Source organism: Ornithorhynchus anatinus, chromosome X4 (genome assembly GCF_004115215.2).
Source record: "Ornithorhynchus anatinus isolate Pmale09 chromosome X4, mOrnAna1.pri.v4, whole genome shotgun sequence".
In the NCBI taxonomy this organism is placed as follows: Eukaryota; Metazoa; Chordata; class Mammalia; order Monotremata; family Ornithorhynchidae; genus Ornithorhynchus; species Ornithorhynchus anatinus.
The window spans coordinates 4,834,317-4,854,185 of record NC_041752.1 but is presented as its reverse complement, the minus strand read 5'-3'; the positions used below and the strand labels follow the sequence as shown (position 1 = coordinate 4,854,185).

Genomic DNA, 19,869 nt, shown 5'->3' with positions numbered 1-19,869 from the left:
GGGGAAGGAGTGAAGGGTAGTTAAGAATTCCCTAGATCAGCAACTCATCTTGGCCAGAAAGGGGAACTGTTTCAACACCCCTCTCCCCTCAACCCCGCCCTCAATCTCAGGGCCTTCCCAGAAAAGACAGAACTTCCTGAGTCTTGCCCACTCGCCCCCACCCCCTTCCCCACAGTCTCTCAGTCGGGGTCAAGCGCAGGGGTTGCTGGGAAGAAAGATGCACCCCAGAAAATAAAAACATCTTTATTTCTGAAAAAGCTGGAAAACCTGGGGAACTGTCAGTGGGGCGGGGGTGGCGGAGGTGGGGAGGGGGACCAGGGGCTGTGGGCTGGCTTCTGGGCCAGGGGCAGTGGTATGGGGGGGGGGCGTCTAGGCCAGTGCCGGGGTCCATGTGGGATTGAAAGCAGAGGAGCAGGGGATGAGCCTAAGAGAGGGATCGAAGTAGCCCTGTAATCCCTCCTTTTTTTCTCCCCAGACCCATGCTCTATCCACTAGGCTATTCTGCTGCTCACCCTTCCCACAGGAACACCTGCCCCAACTCCAGAACTCCCTCCTCTATGTCCCTTTCCTCCATCGACAACCCTCCCACCCCCCGCCTACCCCGGTTTGGGCTCAGCAGATGCCGTGGTCCCCGTGGCCCATGGGGAGGATAGGAGCCGAGGCCAGGGCCAGGGCTGGGGGGAAGGACTCATTCTTATGGAAAGCGGGTAAGTAGAGGGCTGGAGGGGCGGGAAGAGGGGTGTCATAGCCCTGGGAAGAGGTGGCCCCGGCCAGGACCAGGGGAGCCCCGAGAGCCCCCTCTAACTGGGGCCTGTTCCCTTCCGCACTGATGGGCAACAGAAGCCGCTTGCCCTTCTGCCGCCGGTTACAGAACCAGACCCGGACCACCTGGGAGTGGGGGAAGAGAGAGACGGGGGGTTGCTCAGCCTGGCTTTCTTTCCTTCCCTCCCCTCGGCTCCCCTCCTCATCACCGCCCCCCCCCTTCCTCCTTCCTTCCCACCACCTTCCTACTCCCCCCTCCCCTCCCTCCCTCTCCCAGTTGCTCCTCCCCCTTCCCCCAGCTTCCCCTCCTCACTTCCCTCCAGCTTCCCTTCCCTTCCCTTCCCCTCCCCACCTCCACGCAACTTCCCCTTCCCTGTTCGTCCTCCCCTCAGCTTCCCCTCCCCAACTCCCCCCCAGATTCTGCTCCCCACTTCCCTCCCCCTCCCTCCAATGCCCCCCACCCCAGCTTCAGGGGACCCTGGATGCTCCCTGGGCAGGGCCACCCACTAGCCTTGCCCCCTACCATCCATGGCCCCCCTCTGGAGACCCCAGCTGCCTCCTAGGAAGGCTCGCCCCCTTCTCTGAACCCTTGCCAGGGACCCCCGCTGCTCCCCTGAACTTCCGGCCCCCCAGCCAATCCCCGGGACAGGGCTGCCCGTGAACTCCAGGTGTCCTGCTCCATTCATCCCTCAAGGGACCCCAGACTCTCCCCAGGTTGGGGCACCCATGAACTCCAGCCCCCCCCCCCCCAGGATGCTCTCCAGGGTGGGGAACCCACATCCTTATCCAGTTGCAGGTCTTGAGCGATGTCACAGATCTGTTGGGGGCTGGGCTTGCCGCAGCGGCAGAAGAGGCTCTCCAGGCTGACCTTGATGCTGCTCTGGATGCTGGTCCGGCGTTTCCGCTTCCGGGCTGGGACCAGCACCCGCTCCACGGTGCATGTCTGCGTGGGCAGCGGGGGAGAGCCGCGAGAGGATGCCCCGACTCTGGAGATGCCCAACCCTCCAGCTCCCGCTCCACCCCGGAAAGCCCCCTCTCCATTTCCTCATTTCCCCGCTGCTCCTCTCCCACCTGGAGCCGAAGCGACCAGGCTTCCCTCCCCAGGCTCTGCCCTGGGACGCAGACCAATCCGGACCCCAGTCCCAGAAAGGATATTTGGGGCAACTGGGCTCGGGGGCCAGGGCCGCCCCAAACAGGGGGAGAGAGACCGACGGGGATCGGGGCTGTGCCGCCCCAAACAGGGGGAGAGAGACCGACGGGGATCGGGGCTGGGGGACGCCTAGGGTGCAGAAGGGGGAGGGTCTCAGGTTCCTGCTTACCTCTTGAGGGTGGTCAGCGCTCTCAGCTTTGTTGAGCCAGCGATGCAGTATTGGTTTCAGCTTGCACATGTTTTTGAAGCTCAGCTGTAGAGCCTCAAAGCGGCAGATGGTCGTCTGGCTGAATACCCTACCTAGCGAGGACCAGAAGGGCCAGCTCTCTTAAGTCCTTACTTTATGTGTGTTGAGCAATGCGTTCAGTGCTGGACTAGATACGGGATAATCAGGCCGGACTCGGACTCTGTCCCACTTGAGGCCCGGTTTAAGATAATAATAAAAATAATATTTGTTGAGTGCTTACTATGTGCCAGGCACTGTACTAAGCGCAGGGGTGGATACAAGGAAATCAAGTTGGACACAGTCCCTGTCCCAGTTAGGGCTCAGTCTCAATCCCCATTTTACAGATGAGGTTACTGAGGCAGAGAGAAGTGAAGTGACTTGCTCAAGGTCACAGAGCGGACAAGTGGCAGAGCTGGGATTAGAACCCATGAGAGAGAGAACAGTATTGAATCCCCAAATTAGTGCTCCTTCTACTAGGTTAAATTGCTCTTCTGGGAGGGGATGAGGGGGGTGGAAGAGGGCTGGAGTGGGGCAACAGAGGGAAAATCAGACCCTAAAGAGTCAGCGTTGAAGGAATGGGTCTGGGGAGGCTGCGACCTCTTGTCTGCCAAAAGACTTTCCCCAGTGAAGTCACTGTACTATCCATCGGTGGTATTTATTAAGTTCCCACTGGGTGCAGTCTGCTGTACTCAGCACATGGGAAAATACGAACAGGAGCATGAGACAGATGGGTTCCCTCCCCACGGGAGCTTCTGCTCTGAGGCGGGAGACACACGTAAAAATATGGACAAATGGGATCATCGGAATCAACAAATTGACGGTAGAGTGGAGCATATAGAATGCTGTGGGTGGGTCTGAGGAGAGAAAGGTGCAAGTGTTAATAACAATTATGGTACTTGTTAAGCACTTACTATGGGCCAGGCACTGTGCTAAGCGCTGAGGTGGATACGAGCAAATCGGATTGGACAGTCCCTTGTCCCACGTGGGGCTCGCACTCTCAATCCTCATTTTACAGATGAGGTAAGTGAGGCTCAGAGAAGTTAAGTGACTTACCCAAGGTCACACAGCAGACAAGTGGAGGAGCTGGGATTAGAACCCAGGACCTTCTGATTCCCAGGCCCCTGCTCTATCCACTATACCATGGGTGGCAGAGTTGTACTGGGCTGTCCTAAGCGTGCAATACTGGGCTCTGCATGCAATAAGCGCTCAATATATACTAATGATTGATAGTTGGGGGTTGGGAGAGTTAACTGGGAGAAGGCTTGTGTGGGGAGGAGGAGGAGGAGATATTTTAGGAGGGAGAGTTATGGTCTGGTGGAAAGGGAAGGGGGAGGGAGGTCCAGGATGGAGGAAAAAAACTGTCCATCACTAATCCCACCTTCAAAACCCTTCTGAAATCACATCTCCTCTACATCAAATGAAAACTCCTCACCACTGACTTTAAAGCCATCCACCACCTTGCCCCCTCCTACCTCACCTTGCTACTTTCCTACTCCAACCCAGCCCGCACACTTCGCTTCTCTACCACCTTCTCACTGTGCCTTAATTTCATTTATCTTGCCACCAACCCCTAGCCATCCCCTAGCCTCTGGCCTGGAACGCCCTCCCACCTCAATCCGACGGACAAAGACTCTCCCCCTCTTTCAAAGTCCTACTGAAGGCCCATCTCCTCCAAGAGGCCTTCCCGGACTAAGCCCGCCTTACCTCTTCTCCCTCTCCCTTCTGCATCACCCTGATTTGCTCCCTTTGTTCTTCCCCCTTCCCAGCCCCACACCACTTATGTCTGTATCTGTCATTTATTTGATTGATGTCTGAATCCCCGGAGCTGTAAGCTCATTGTGGGCTGCGAATACTTCTGTTTATTGTTGAACTGTACTCTCCCAAACACTTAGTACAGTGCTCTGCACACAGTAAGTGCTCAATAAATATAATTGAATGAATGAATGAATGAATCTCCTCTAAGACGACATTCCCTAAATTTCGGTTTGAGACTAGACTGGGTTGAGTAGGGGTCGGGAGGTTGTGGGGAAATTGGACCCCTCCTGGGGCAATGCAGAATTCGAGTCTCTGTCTCCCTAGCCCCTCAACTCTAAAAGTGCTTAATAAAGTGCTCTGCACACCGCAAAATGCTCAATAAATATCACTGAATGACAGATTGGGGGACTAAACCCTAGAGATGACCAAGGGCTCCAGGGGAAGGGGTCGGGTGGGGGAGGGTTCACCCACTTAAAAGCCCCTCCCCCATCCCCTGGGGGAAAGCTCACCGTACAGCGTGCCCAGAGCCATGCCCACATCAGCCTGGGTGAGGCCCAGGGTGATGCGCTTGTGCCTCAGCTCCTTGGCAAACAGCTCCAGATCCTCCGAGGTGGGTGGCACGTCCTAGGGAGAGTTGTGCCCTGTGAGGAGACTGGCAGGATGGCGGAGGGGCTCACCTAGGCCTGGTTGTCCCGGCCCCCGAGGCTGATGCGGCTTCATGGGGTGAGAGGCCTGGGTCCTGGCAAGGAAGCCACAGCCCCCCTCAGCTTCCGTGGCTCCTTCCTCCCCAGGCTCTGGGTCGGCAGTGTGGGGATGCCCGCTTGGCTCAGAGTCAGGATCACAAGCCACCATAGGCTGCTCTTTCTCCTGCTCTTCTTTCCTCACTCCCTCCCCACTGCTCTGCGCCCTAGTAACACAGGGTTCAGTGGAGAGTACCTTCCTGGTCAGGGCATGGTTGCCCCAACCCTGCCTCCAAGGAACCACAAGGCCTCTGTCATCTTTTACCCCCAAAAGCCACCCTTAGTCCAGTGCTCTGCACAAAGTAAGTGCTCATTAAATACGACTGAATGAATGGAGGCCATTAACCTGATCTGGACTCAAGTCAGGTCCCAGCCTGAGTCCCCAGCCTCACTGACCCCAGCCCCAATCCTAGGAGACATAGTGGACCCCCAGAATTCGTTCCCCACCCAGAGGGAAGGGATCCCCATTCCCCCCAAGACTCCACCACCCACTGGGCACCCCTAGAGACCAGAGGTAGGTCTAGGGGTGCAGACATGGGCGGGCCTCTTCTGGAAGCAGAGACGGGGACCTAGGCCTCTTGGGTCCAGGCTTGGGCTCCTTACCTCCTCCCCGCTGTCGCTGGAGTGTCCACCTTCCTCGCTGGCCGCTCCACTGGAGCTGCCGCTGCTGCCCAAGCTGGACAGTCCCTCCGGGGCCGGGAAGAGGATGCAGGGGGATGTAGCCGGACCACCCAGGAAGACCCCGGACCCCAGTAAAGTCTGACTGGGCAGAGGGGGGCCTGGAGCTGGCGGAGGCCAGAAGGAGCCTGTCCACGGCGGGACGTAGTAAGGGTCAGAGGGCAGCCCAGAGGGGCGGGCTTCTTTGAGGTCCTTCTCCTGGCTGCCAGGGGAGGAGGAGGATGAAGAGGAGCAAGAGTCTTTCCTGGGTGTCGGGGGTCTGTGGTCCAGGACTGGCAGGCCCGGGAACGGCCCCCAGGGTTGGTCTGGAGTGGCTTCAGCAGGTCGCTGCTTCTCGCTGGACCCGCCCTGGGCCTCGGCCGCTGGGAACGGGGCGAAGGGCTGCGTGTGGGCGGGGAGGGGGTGGCTAGCGCTGGACTGGCCGGGCTCGCCCACCCGCGGGGGAGTCCCATCCAGCTGCTCCATCCCCAGGCCCCGCACGAAACCACAGCTCCAGGTGGCTCCGGGCAGGGACAGTAGCCAGGGGGTGACTACGGCGCCATCATGGCCAGCGGGCACCAGAGACATGCGGCCCTAAGGGGTGGGCATAGCAGGCCTGCTATAGAGCCGGGACAGACCCGGGATGGACCCAGGACAGAGCCGCGTCTAGATGAGCCAGACCCAGGGCAGAGTCCAGATCGGGTCGCATCTAATTTGTCCAGACCCAGGAAGCCCGTGGCTAGCCCGTTCCAGACCCGGGAGAGCTGCGGCTAGCCGTTTCAGACCCGCTGGCCTTTCTCTGACCTGGGAGAGCCGTGGCTAACCTTTACAGACACGGGAGATCCACCGCTAGCCCGTTTCAGACCTGGGAGATCCTCTGCCAGCCAGTTCCAGATCCGAGAGACAGTTCCAGGTCCGAGAGAGCTGTGGCTTGCTTGTCCAGACTAGCTGACCTTTCTCCGACCTGGGAGAACTGCGGCTAGCCTTTCCAGACCTGGGAGATTCGCTGCTAGCCCATTCCAAACCCGGGAGATCCGCCGCTAGCCCGTTGCAGACCTGGAATTGCTGCTACTAGCCTTTCCAGACCCAGAAGAGTTGCAGTTTGGCCTTTTCAGACGGGGGAGAGTCGCAGTTAGCCGCTTCTGACCCGGGAAAACCTCCTCTCCAAGCTGAGCTGGGTGGGGAATGCGGGCTGGGCCGGGCCGAGCTGAGCTGGACTAGGCCAAGCTTTAGCTCCTACCCTGTAGGAGACCTCTCATCTGCTGATCACTGCTGATCGATATGTTAATCCCCCTCCCGACGATTGGCCCTTGAAAACAATTGAGGCAGCTGCGGTTGTAAATGAACTTGGGGGGCATTTCTTTTTTGAGCGGGGGAAGACCCTGTAAGGCGCTCTTTGCAGATCCCATCCGGCTGTGTGTGTTGGGGGAGGGGTCCTGGGTCCGAGGTCCAGGGTTAAGGGGGGAAGGGGAGACCTGGGAGTCCAGGGGGCCAGGATTCATAACCTCCAGCCTGCACAGTGTCTATCACTCTTTGTCATCGTTGTGAAGGAATGTGGCAGGTTCAGGGGAATTGGGGCTTTTGTCAGATTTGTTCAGGTTTGTATTACACACACACACACACACACACACACACACAGAGACATACACACACACACTCTTATAGGAAGGTGCAAAGTGCTGTAATAAGCGCTTATCATTATTATTGTCAAGTGCGGTCGAGTCATTTCCCATTCATAGCGACTCCATGAATATGCTTTCTCCAGAACGTCCAGTCCTCTGTCATAATCCGCAACCTTGCTAACGGTTCTTCCATTATCGTTGTTCCAGTCTCTATCCATCTAGCCGCCACTCTGCCTCTTCTATGTTTTCCCCAGACTTTTCCTAGCATTACTGTCTTCTCCGGAGAATCAGTCCTCCCGATGATGTGTCCAAAATATGCTCATCTAAATCGAGCCATTTGGCCTTCCAAAGACCACTTTGGTTTAATTTGCTCTAAAATCCATTTGTTTGTCTTTCAGGCAGTCTGTGGTATTCGCAAAAGCCTTTTCCAACACCACATTTCCAAGGAATCAGTGCTTTTCCTATCCTGTTTTTTTCACTGTCCATCTTTCGGATCCATATGTTGTCACTGGAAACACCATAGAGTTGACAATTTGGTTTTGTGTACAGAAACATACACAAACCTAGAGTTATACACACATTAATGCCATCCCAAGCTCATTTTTTCAGTTCCTGGTGGGGGTTTGTATCACATACATACATAACAGAAACAAACACACACTTTTGGTGATTTATATAATTGGTATACACACATTCATTCATTCATTCATTCATTCAATCGTATTTATTGAGCACTTACTGTGTGCAGAGCACTGAACTAACCACTTGGAAAGTACCATATAGCAAATAAAAAGAGACAATCCCTACCCACAGCAGGCTCACAGGTTGGGGGGTAGGAAACAGACCTCAATCCCAAGCTCATACATACGCTTCCCCTTCACCTCTCAGCGTGCTGGAAGTCAGAAGGTCCTGGGTTCTAATCCCAGCTCCACCACAGGTCTGCTGTGCGACCTTGGGCAAGTCACTTCACTTCTCTGGGTCTCTGTTACCTCAGCTGTAAAATGGGCACTGAGACTGTGAGCCCCACGTGGAACAGGGACTGTGTCCCACCCAGGGCTTAGCCCGGTGCTTGGCACCTAGTAAGCGCTTAACAAATACCACAGGTATTATTTTTATTACATTACACTGTCACCACCCACCACCACACTCCCCATACACTTACTGTGAGCAGTTATCTTTTACCTTCCTGTTTTCTTCTCCTCACCCAACACCCGTATTGTGGGTTTCCCCAAGAAGGACCGGGGGGGTGCAGGGACAAGGTCTGGAGTCTCCTTAGCAGCTATTACCCCCCATCCCCCAATCCTTTCAAGAAATTTTCCTACAATTTCCAAGGATCCCCATTCCTTCTTTCCAACTGTTTCCTCTGCCAGCCCTGGAATAAGGATGAGGCGCAACCTCTCTGCCTCTATGGAAAACTTGTACCCACCCCAGTGCTTAGTTAAGTGGTTGGCACATAGTAAGTGCTTTACAAATACCTGAGTTATTATTATTTTTACTTTAGCAGGTCTTGGGGATCCAGAGGAGTCCAGAGACTTAGATATTCACCAGGCTGCACTGTTTCTCGTGGGGCAACAGAATAAATTCCCTCTAGAATTATCCTAGTCATGGTCTGACTTGGGCAACAGGATAAATTCCCTCTAGACTGTAAGGTCATCCTCTAGGTTGTAAACTCATCGCGGGCAGGGAATGTCTCTTTGTTGTCTTGTACTCTCCCAAGGGCTTAGTATAGTGCTCTGCACACAGTAAGCACTCAATAAATATGATTGAATAAAAGAACGAATGAATATTCAGCCCTGTTGGCTCCAGCCCTCCGGTACGGATGCGTACACTCAACCTGGAATTTCAATTTAAAGTCGGTTTCCACAACTAAAATGTGAGATCCTGGGAAGGCAAGGCTCATGAGAACCAAGATACTTATGGAAAAGTACAGGATCCTTCTTTTTTCGGTTTGGGGGTTGCCCGGGGCCTTGACAGGAAAGCATTCTGTTGTATTCTCTCAAGCACTTAGTGCTATGATGATGATGATGATGGTATTTGTTAAGCACTTACTATGTGCCAAGCTGCTCACAATAATTGCCCAATAAATACCACTGAGGATTGATGGATCGATTGACAAGGCAATGGGAGGGGGAAGAGTAGGGGCAGGGGAAGTCGATAGGGTAATTTCTTCAGGGTAGAAATCTGAGTTTTGCAGGAGTTTCTACTCCCCGGGGCTGATAAGGCTCTGCTACAAATCTTTGAAATAATCGAAATAATCAGCCTGCATCTGACTGCACGGCCCAGCCCAGCCCCACCCAGCCCTGCCCAGACCAGACCAAACCAGATCAGACTGGCCAAGAATAGACTGCCCCGCCACCACCCCTGAGCGCTTAGTACAGTGTGCTCAATAAATACGAGTGAATGAATGAAAGGGCCTTTTGTGCCTTTAATAAGGCTTTGAAGGAGAGGCTGAGGTCCTGGGGTGTCCAGGACTCTGGTGACCTCCTTGGCCAGAATTTGCCTCCCCTCCCCGCCCGTTCAGGAGCCGATGGCCGGACCCTAGAGAGAGGGGCCATCTGGTTGTCAAAGCTCCACGCCGGTGATGGCAGCAGTCGGGCAAACTCCCCTACCCCTTTCCTGCCTCGGGTCGGCCTGCCCAGTTCCGGTCAGGACTCTGGGCCTGCAGTGGACAGAAGATGGACCCTGGGGACTAGGATGAGCCCAATAATGTAACAGTCTGGGCTATGCCCAAGCTCACAGGCTAAGGCAGGATCCCAGATAATAATAATAACTACGGTATTTGTAAAGCCTTGTGCCCAATTCAGGCTTGGCTGGGGCCAACTAGAAGTGGGAGTTGTAAGATCAATTAATGGTATTTATTGAGTGCTTACCACGGGCACAACACTCTACTAAATGTTTGGGAGAATACAATGCAACAGAAAGTTGGTAGCCCCTTCCATAAGGAGCTTACAGACTAGTAAGAGTATTTAATAAGCCCCTACAGCGTGCAGCACACTGCTAAGCACTGAGAAAGAATATACTGGGCTAAACTGCCCAAGAGGACGTGCAGTTCTGCCTCAGTGATCTCTTGGCTAATGTCTGGAAATTAATTAATGGTGACCACCACAATGATGGAAAAGGAGAAGCAGGGTGACCTAGTGGATAAAGCTTTAGCCTGGATTCAGGAGGACCTGTGTTCTAATCCCGGATCTGCCACTGCCTTTAGGGTGACCTTGGGCAAATCGCTTCACTTCTCCTTGCCTCAGTTCCTCATCAATCAATAAATCATATTTATGGGGCGCTTACTGTATGCAGAGCAATAAACTAAGAACTTGGGAGAGAACAATAGTACTATGTAACAGGCATAATCCCTGCCCACAACAGGCTTACAGTCTAGAGTCTGTAAAATAGTCTACAGTATGTAAAATAAAATATCTGTTCTCCACTCCCACTTAGACCGTGAGCCCTGTATGAGACAGAATCTGTGCCTGGCCTTATTATCTGGTACCTCCCTCAGTGCTTAGCCCAGCATTTGCCACGTAGTAATGCCGAATAAAGGCCATCATTATTGTTCCGGGGCTCTTACTAGTCTCCATCTTCATGTAGTCCCTTCCTATGGCTTCAACTCTCATCTCTATGCGGATGATTCCCAAGTCTCCAGCCCTGATCTCTCTACTTCTCTGCAGTCTCGCCTTCAGGAAGCCTCTGCCTTCAGGACATCTTTCCCTAGATGTCCCACCCCCATCTCAACTAAACTTATCCAAAACAGAACTCATTTTCTCCACTAAACCCTGTCCTCCCTCTGCAGACTGTCCCATCCGTTTAGCCCACCACTATCGACCCCCTCACAGGCCTGTAATTTTGGCATTTTCTTTGACTCATCTCTCTCATTCAACCCAAGTATTCAGTCTGTCACCGGTTCCTTCTGCTTCTACCTTCACAACGTCTCTAGAATTCACCCCTTCCTCTCCATCCAGATCGCCAACTCACTGATCCAAGCACCTGTCCAATCCCTCCTTGACCCCCCTGCCTGCCTCCTGTCTCTTCCCTCTCCAGTCCACACTCCACTCTGCTGCATGGATGCTTTTTCTAAAAAAAGCCTCTGGGACGGTACGGTCGAATCGTACCCAAACTCATCCTTCAAGGAGTTCAGGATCTAGAGGGAGAGCCAGACACTAAAATCAAGATCAGGTATGGGATACGACAGATCTGTACATCAGGTGTTGTGGATGCGACTGTCTCTCACAGGACTTCTGGCTCTGAGTGTGTGCACAACAGAGTGCTTTGTGTGGACAAATATTCGATATTGTGTGTGTATGTATGAGAGAATGAGGAGGTAGTCGCCCGCTTCCCCTTCTCCCCACCCACCTGCAGGCTGAGCCTTGAAGGATTGCAGCTGGAGGGGGGTTTTTGATGCAGGAGGAAGGGGGGTTTTGTGGGTTGGGGGGCTTTAGCTGGTAGGAAGTGGGCCCTGCTGGAAGCCTATCTACCCTTCTGCTTCTGCCCTGCTGGGCCCCTTTCAGCCAGCTCCCAGCTCAGAATAGCCCTGGTTGCTTTGATGGATTGTTTCTGGCCTTCTCCCCCTCCCCCAGAAGCCCTCGTAAAATCCCCTTTCCCAGCTACCCCTGCCTATCCTGGCTTTCATTTCCTCCTCATCTGCGCTTCTCAGGAAAACCAGTTGACTTTGAACGCCTTCTTCCGTCCTCTTGAGTTTGGTGAGACCTGTCTGAAGCGAGGAGGAGGTAGGGGTATGGGGGGGGTAAATCAGCCCCCTCCCCCTTGTCTTCCTCTATGGACTCCCCCATGTCTGAAGCCCAGGAGGAGCACTCACCGCTCCAATCCTGTCCACTCCTCTGAAGCTGAAATTTCTTTTCTTTGCAGTAAGAAATTGAAATTTCTTTTCCTTGCAATAAGGGAGAGAGGACCAAATCCCTCTCCCGGTGGACTTCAGCTCTAGGTGGACTTCAGCTCTAGCCGGTCAGTCCGACTGGCTGGCAAACTTTGTCATCATCCCCTCCCATGTGGGGGAGAGAGGGTTGGTGTGGGGGCTGAAGTCGACCCCCCACATGCATTTCAAGGCTGCAAGATTTCCCCCTCCTGCTGGGCCCCTTGATATGCTCTCTCCCCTCCCCCTGCCCCCATTAAAGCAGCTCTCTGGGGCTCCTTCCATCCTCCATCTGGGGGCTGGGATGGGCAAGTCTAAACTGACCTTTGTGGGCTAATAATAATAATAATAGTAATTATTATTACTATCCCCCCCAGAATGCAAACTTCTTGTGGGCAAGAAATTCTGTTCTATTTTGCTCTCCCAAGCGTTCAGCAAAATCTGCACACCGGAAGCACTCAATAAATACTATTGATTGATTAACTGATTAATAATGAGGGCCCTTCTGCATCGCCTATGCATTTGGATCTGTCCCTTTAAGCTCTTGATAGTCTCCCCACCCTCAGGTCCCCATCTGCATTCATTCATTCACTCATTCATTCAATCAATCATAGTTATTGAGCACTTACACAGTGTGCAGAGCACTGTAGTAAATGCTTGGGAGAGCACGCTACAACAATCAACAGACACATTCTCTGCCCACAATGAGTACATATCCATCATTGGGCAGGTAATGTGACTATTGTTATATTCTACTCTCCCAAACACTTAGTACAGTGCTTTGCACACAGTAAGTGATCAATAAATACAACTGATTGATCATTTAATGTCTGTCTGTCTCATTCATCCATTCATTCAATCGTATTTACTGAGCACTTACTGTGGGCAGAACACTGTGCTCAGCTTTCCGAAAGTACAATTCAGCACTCTGACATTTCTCGTATTTGTGGGCAGGGAACCTGTCTACCAACTCTGTTGTGGTGTACTCTCTCAAGTGCTCTGCACACGGTAAGCGCTCAGTAACTACCACTGACAGGCTAAGTGCTGAGCACTATACTAAATTCAGAAATAGATACAAAATAAGCAGGTCACAGTCCCTGATACCCCGGGCCTCATGGTCAAAGGCTACGGAGAACCGGTATCGAATCACCATTATGCAGAGGGGGAAGCTGAGGCACGGAGAAAATAAATGAATGGCTCAATGTCACACAGTCTTTAAATGCAGAGCTGGGACAGAATCCAGCTCATCTGACTCAGGCACAGGCTGTTTCCACTGGGCCACTGTCTCCCACACCTACTTTTCCCCTGAACCAGCTCCGCTGGCCAGATGTCTCACATCTCGATCAATCATATTTATTGAGTGCTTACTGTGTGCAGAGCACTGTACTAAGCGCTTGGGAGAGTACAGATATAGCCACAAACATTCCCTGCCCACAGTGAGCTTACGGTCTAGAAGGCGGGAGACAGACATTGATAGAAATAAAGAAATGACAGATCCGTACATAAGCGCTGCGGAGCTGCGTGAGGGGGGGGATGAACAAAGGGAGGAAGTCAGGGCCTCTTAGAGGAGGTATGATTTTAGTAGGGCTTTGAAAATGGAGACAGTGGTGGTCTGCCGGATATGAAGGGGGGAGAGTTTCAGTTCGGAGGGATGTGGGCAAGGTGTCCGGTTTGTGGTCGGACAGATGAGGCTGATGGTAGAGGAGCGCAGTGTGCAGGCTCGGTTGCAGAAGGAGGCAAGCTGACTGAATGCCTCAAAGTGGATGGTGAGGTGAGGTGAGGATGTTTGATGCAGAGGCGGATGGGAAATCATTGGAGGTTTTGAAGCGTGGGAAGGTGGACTGAATGGTTTTTTTTTCATAACAATGAAGCAAAGACTGGAGAGCGTAGAGACAGGAGATAGGGAGGAGGCTGATGCAGCGGTCAAGGCTGGATCTAAGTGTTTGGATCAGCGAGGTAGCGGTTTGGATGCAGAGGAAGGGGGCGGATTTTAGAGGTGTTGGGGAGGTAAAAAAACAAAAAAAATAGAGCCGACAGGATTTGACAACAGACTGAATATGGGGGTTGAATGAGGGATGATTTGAGGATAATACCACAGTTTCGGGCTTGTGAGACAAGGAGAGCGGTGGTGGTGTCTCCAGTGATGAGAAAGGCCGGGGGAGGACCGGGTTTGGGTGGGAAGGTGACCAGACCGAATCAGATTCCCCTCGGGACAGGCCATATAGATGGGGAGCAGACCTCCCCGGACCCCGGAAGAGACCGTCACTAGCTGGTTTGAAATATTCTTTTAATAAAATTTCATCTCCAAACAAATATTAATACGATATGGACAAGAAGCAGGGTCGGGGGTGGTGGAGGGAGTATAGGAAGGGAAAAAAAACCCCAACAAACCAAAAACAGAAATCCACACCAAGAACAAGTACAGAAGAGAGCCGTTAGGTCTGCCCCCGAGACCCCCGAACTGGGGCCCTGCTGATCCCGTCCCGGCCTGGGGCCGAGGTTCCGGCCAGCCGGGATGGATCCGGGATGGCAGGGCGGGGAAGCGGGAGGCGGCTGGGGGCAGGATCTGGCTCGTTGAAGGAGGGAAGCTGGAGCCTGGGGTTGGCCTTGATTCCCCTTTGCCCTGGAGCGTGGTCAGGGCACCTCCGGCCTGATGCCTGAGGGGGAAGTGAGAAAGACCAAGGAACAGCTCCACCCCTTCCCCCTGAAACCTGGAGCCCAGAGAGTCTGGCTCCCCTCTGCACTCTCCAGCCCCACACTCCTTCCACCTCCTCCTCGCTGACCTCCCTACCCTGGGTACGGGAAACATAAAGAGAAATGGCAGGAATGAAGAACAAGGCCCCACCCAATAACCTCCACAGCCAGGCTCTCACCCTACCGAGCGGGGGAAGGAAGGCCTACCTTGGAGATGGCCGGGGATGGCCCCGGGGGATGACCCGGGCTCGGAAATGGCCAGGGGATGGTCCTGGGATGGCCCAGGGATGGCCAGTTCTCTTGGGAGGACACGGGGTGGGAGAAGGTTTTGGGCCTTGGATTTTTACAACATGTTGAAGGATGGAGCGAGGGGCGGGGGCGGGGGCGGGGGGGAAGCAGCCTGGGAGCGGGACCTCCCCCCTTCTCAGCCCCTCTCCAACCCCTTCCTCGGGAGTAGCTCGGTCTAGATGCTCTCAGTCCCGTCCAGTCTGGAGTCCGGGAGCCGTGGGCAGGGGTGACGATGTCTTGGGGGGCGGGGACAGGGCCCAGTCCTCAAAAAGCGGGTTCCTCACTTCCATTTCTCCGGTCTGTGGGAGGATAGCACACGGACACACAAACACACGCACACAGAGGCAGATGGGGACACAGAGTCAGGCAAGGAAGCAACTCACTCCTTTCTCCCCCTTGCTCCTGCCTGCAGGACTTCCTTGCTGCTGGGGCCAAGCATTGTGGGAAGGGAGTAGGGCCACAGGAGGAGATGGGGGGAGGTAGTGGGGGTCCCCTGAATAAATAGGGATGGACGAGTTAGAGGTATGGGATGAGGAAGGGGGTAGAACCGAGGGGAAGACAGGGTGAGAGGGGAGGTGGATGCAGGAAGTAGCTGGGAATGGGGGCGGAGGGGTTGAGGGGAGCAGATGGGGGGATGGAGGGGGTCTGAGAAGGTCAGGGCTGTAGCTGGTCTCCCAAAAGGAGGTTGGGGGGAGAGATGACCAGGCTTTAATGGCTTGTAAAGATGTTCCGATAACCTGTAATCTCAGCCCCCCTGCCTGGACATTTCCATATGAAAAGGCAGGCAGGCAGGCCCCCCTTTCCTTCTCTTCCCCTTTTTGTGCCCCCCTCAGCTGCATGAGGTGGTGCGAGAGAAGATGAGGGTCAGGAGGAACTGGTGGGGGCGGGTGGATAGGCAGGGAGGGGAGGCTGGGGATCTCAAAGATGGGGGCGGGGGGTGTCCGTTGCAGCTCCCTACCGGGGCCAGGCCTGGACACTCGTACACCGTGAAATCTCCGTCTTCGTTCTCCTCATCCGAGGAGGCCGGGTCCGCCTGCCGGGGCTCCTCTTTATTTCTGGGCACAGAGGGCGGCTGTTGCTCGGGGTCTGCCAATTGGGGGTGCTCCCGAGTGCCACCTCAGCCCACCCTGCCCCACCCCGGGATCCAAAGCCCTCACGATAATAATAATAACTGTGGTATTTGTTAAGCGCTTACTGTTTGCCAGGCAGTACTAAGCACTGGGGTGGTTACAAGCAAATGGGGTTGGACACGGTCCCGGTCCCATGGGGGGCTCACAGACTCAGTCCCCATTTTCCAGCTGAGGGAACTGAGGCCCAGAGAAGTGAAGTGACTTGCCCAAGGTCACACAGCAGACAAGTGGCAGAGCCGGCATTAGAACCCATGACCGCCGGACTCCCAGCCCGTGCTCTATTCATTACACCGTGGCTTAGTGGAAAGAGCCCAGGCTTGGGAGTCGGAGGACGCGGGTTCTAATCCCAGCTCTGCCATTGGTCTGCTGTGTGATCCTGGGCAAGCCACTTAAACTTCTCCGAGCCTCAGTCACCTCATCTGTAAAATGGGGATTAAGAGAGTGAGCCCCACGTGGGACAACCTGCTTACCTTGTATCTACCCCAGGACTTAGAACAGTGGTTGGCACATAGTAGGTGCTTAAAAAATATCACCATTATTATTATTTTCACACCATGCTGCTCACAATGAGATCCCGTGAAAGGCCCACCCGTCCACCTATGGGCTCCAAGGGACGATCAGGGCGGGGTCTATGGACCGGGGGTCTCCTCCAGTCTCACAACCCGCTGGCCACTCACTTCTCCATGGACAGCATCTGCTGCTTCTGGTGCTGGTAGTGGTACATCTGGGCACTCTGTGCCAGCTTCTTGTCTCCCGGCTGTGGGCACAGAGAGCAGAAGGGTCTCAGCCTCCCAACACTGGCCTCCCAGTCTCCTCGGACCAACCTCTCAGCCTCTGTAGACGGGCCTTTGCAGGCTGGCATTTCCCTCCTTCCCCCAACCAACCAACTGCCTCGGAGACCGAACCATGAGCTTGCTGTGGGCAAGGAATGTGTCTGATGTTACACGGTACTCTCCCAAGTGCTTAGTACAATCCTTTGCACAGTGTAAGCGCTCAGATTGAATGAATGGAGAGGCAGCGTAGCCTAACTGGAAGAGCCTGGGCATCAGAGGCAGAAAACTGCTGATTGTTGCATTTTACTCTCCGAAGCGCTCAGTTCGGTGCTCTGCACGCAGTTAGCACTCGATACAATCGATCGATTGATTCTAATTCCAGCTCCCCCACCTGCCCGTTCCGTGACCTGGAGCAAGGCACTTCATTTCCCTGGGCCTCGGTTTCCTCATCTGTAAAATGGGGATCCAATCCCCGTTCTCCCTCCCCCTTAGACTCTGAGCCCCACATCAGTGAGTCGATCACATTTATTTGAGCGCTTCCTGTAAGAAGGGAACTGTGTCAGACCGGATTACCCTCGGTGCCGACAAAGTGAGTGCTTAACGAATGTCGCAATGTATTATTATTACTGTGATGATGATGATGATGATCTTCTCTGGGGAAAAGAAGAGTTTCAACCGAAATCCCTCCCCGTCGGCTCTAAGGCAGCCAATCGGCTCTCCCCGCTACCTTTCCTCACTCCTCTCCCCCCACATCCCAGCTCACACACTTTGCAACTTTGACACCAGTTGGCTCCTGCGATCTCATCGACCTCAGGCCCACATCCTCCCTCCTACCTGCAACCCCCTCCCCCTTCGCATCCGGCCGACCATCGCTCTCCCCCCTCTTCAAAGTCCCTCTGAACCCATCTCCTCCAGGAGGCTTTCCCTGACTAACCTTTCATATCCACCCCATCCTCATTTGACTGCCTCTCTAAGCCGCCGTGGGTTACCCTCAGCACAGACCCTTCCACCACACCCTCCTGGAGTTCCATCCACGGTGTCGGGGGGAAGGAGGAGGAGAAGGGCAGGCCGGGTCACCTCCACTTACCGAGGTCTTGTCCCGCTCGGGTGAGCTGGACACTTTCTGGGCCAGGTAGTCTGTTTTCTGAGCTAGCCGGATTTCCTTTTGCAGCCTGAAGGAAAGGCCAAGATTCATTTGGAAATCTGGCTGGCGCGGCGCCCCCACCCCCCACCCCCGCCACCGAGGCCCAGGGGTCAGCCGGCTGGCCGGGATGGCTTGGGCCGAGGGGCGGGGGGGAATCCGGAATCCGGGGGGCCGGAACTCGAGCGGCGCCGAGCTCCAGCGGCCCCCGGGCCGGGGTGTGCGTCTGCCGGGGGGGAGCTTCGCACCCGGGACCGCCAATCTCACCTGCACCAACAGGCAGCAGCCACGATCAGGGCCGAGGCGCCGGCGACGGTGCAGACCACGATCATCCCTGCGGGGCGGGACGGGAAAGGGCCGGGAGGAGCCGGACAGGTCAACCCCAAATGTCTGCGGACTCCCAGTTGGACGCCCCGCAAATGTCTGCAGGCTCCCAGCTGGGCGGGTCCCCTCCTTCCCTCCCTGGAAAGAGCAGCTTACACCTACCCAGGACGAAGATATCATTGGAAAGATGATGGGATTCCAAGGGGTTCACCTTCACGGGCCGGGATGACAGGGTGGGGTGCTCTGTGGGGGCTCCAGGTGAGCCCTGGTAATGAGGCAGGGGTCTCCCGTGTGAAGGGTGGAGCCTGGACTCCTTACCTGTGGCCTCTGATCCAGCTGCGGGATGAGAGACGCAGACGGAGAGAGCAAGAGAGAGAAAGAGAGAGAAAACACAAAAAACAAACCAACCAATGCCCCAGTGGGGCCATAGTTCTGCTCAGGAGGGGTCACCTTTGGCTACAATCACTTGAACACTCCCCTCCCCTACATCGCATGTCCGTATCGATCGATCAGTGGTATTTATTGAGCGTTTACTGTGTTCAGAGCACTGTACTGAGCATTTGTGAGTACGCTGCAACAGAGTCGGTAGACGCGTTCCCGGCCCACAGCTTACGGTCTATCTCTGAGCTCTGTTGCTTCTCTAGACTGTAAACTCATGGTGGGCAGGGAATGTGTCAGTTTATTCCTGTATTGCACTCTCCCAATTGCTCAGTACAGTGCTCCACACCCAGTAAGTGCTCAATAAATACAATTGAATTAATAGTAATAATAATAATAATGGTACCTGTTAAGCGCTTACTATGTGCCGGGCACTGTACTAAGCGCTGGGATGTATACAAGCAAATCGGCTTGGACGCAGTCCCTCTCCCACATGGGGCTCACAGTTTCAATCCCCATTTTATAGATGAGGTCACTGAGGCCCAGGGAAGGGAAGTCACTTCCCCAAGGTCACATAGCAGACAAGGGCAGAGCTGGGATTAGAACCCATGACCCAAGCTGTAGTTTATTTTAATGTCTGTCTCCCCCACGTCCCCAACCTCCATTACACTGTAAGCTTCTAGAGGGCAGGTATCATCCGCGCCAATTATTGTACTCGCCCAAACGCCCTTGGGAGCATCTCATCAAAGTAGGGAGAGCAGGATGAGGAAGGGACAGGGACAGGGTCATACCTGGCTCTGCGGGATGGGGCTTCTCCTGGCTGGGGACCGCCTGTCGAGACAACACGTCAGCGAGAAAGTTGATTTCTTCTTCTAGGTTAGGAAGCGATGGGATCCTCCCTGCGTGGGAAGGAGGGAGAGTGAGGTCCCGACCCCGGAACCCCGGATCGGGATGATCCTGGGACAAAGCTGTCACCTCCCTTCTGCGCCGCTCTTACTTGCTCCTTCATTCATCCTCCCTCCCATCCCCATGTAGCAGCGTGGCTTAGGCGAACGAGCCCGGGTTTGGAGTCAGAGGTGGTGGGTTCCAATCCCGGCTCCGCCACTTGTCAGCTGGGTGACTTTGGGCGAGTCACCTCACTTCGCTGTGCCTCAGTTCCCTCATCTGTAAAATGGGGATGAAGACCGTGAGCCCCATGTGGGACAACCCGATTACCTTGAATCTCCCCCCAGTGCTTAGAACAGTGGTTGGCACATAGTAAGCGCTTAACCAATACCATCATCACTATTATGATTATTATAATCTACAGGAGGAAATGGCTATTAAAATGAGTTATGGATATCATTCAGTGGTATTTATTAAGCG

At 54.4% G+C, this 19,869-nt stretch overlaps 2 protein-coding genes across 2 annotated transcripts in view; both read right to left on the bottom strand.

The window, feature by feature from the left end:
* Positions 1-227: 227 nt before the first annotated feature.
* On the bottom strand, positions 228-5,878 carry LOC114807791 (POU domain, class 5, transcription factor 3-like). The gene is made up of 5 exons (XM_029054193.1): positions 5,237-5,878; positions 4,403-4,517; positions 2,082-2,212; positions 1,541-1,705; positions 228-888 (listed from the first exon to the last, which is right to left on the bottom strand). The coding sequence occupies exons 1-5, from the start codon at positions 5,876-5,878 to the stop codon at positions 613-615; spliced, it is 1,329 nt and encodes a 442-aa protein (XP_028910026.1). The 3' UTR covers positions 228-612.
* Positions 5,879-14,046: 8,168 nt separating this feature from the next.
* NPDC1 (neural proliferation, differentiation and control 1) overlaps positions 14,047-19,869 on the bottom strand; it is a 40,328-nt gene continuing 34,505 nt past the window's right edge. Inside the window, exons 3-9 of the mRNA XM_029054424.1 lie at positions 19,296-19,403; positions 18,289-18,462; positions 18,070-18,136; positions 17,749-17,833; positions 16,566-16,645; positions 15,717-15,813; positions 14,047-15,057 (exon numbers count right to left, since the gene is read on the bottom strand). Coding sequence (XP_028910257.1) covers positions 14,944-15,057; positions 15,717-15,813; positions 16,566-16,645; positions 17,749-17,833; positions 18,070-18,136; positions 18,289-18,462; positions 19,296-19,403 — 725 coding nt within the window. The 3' untranslated portion in view covers positions 14,047-14,943. The remainder of the gene's footprint in view (positions 15,058-15,716; positions 15,814-16,565; positions 16,646-17,748; positions 17,834-18,069; positions 18,137-18,288; positions 18,463-19,295; positions 19,404-19,869) is intronic.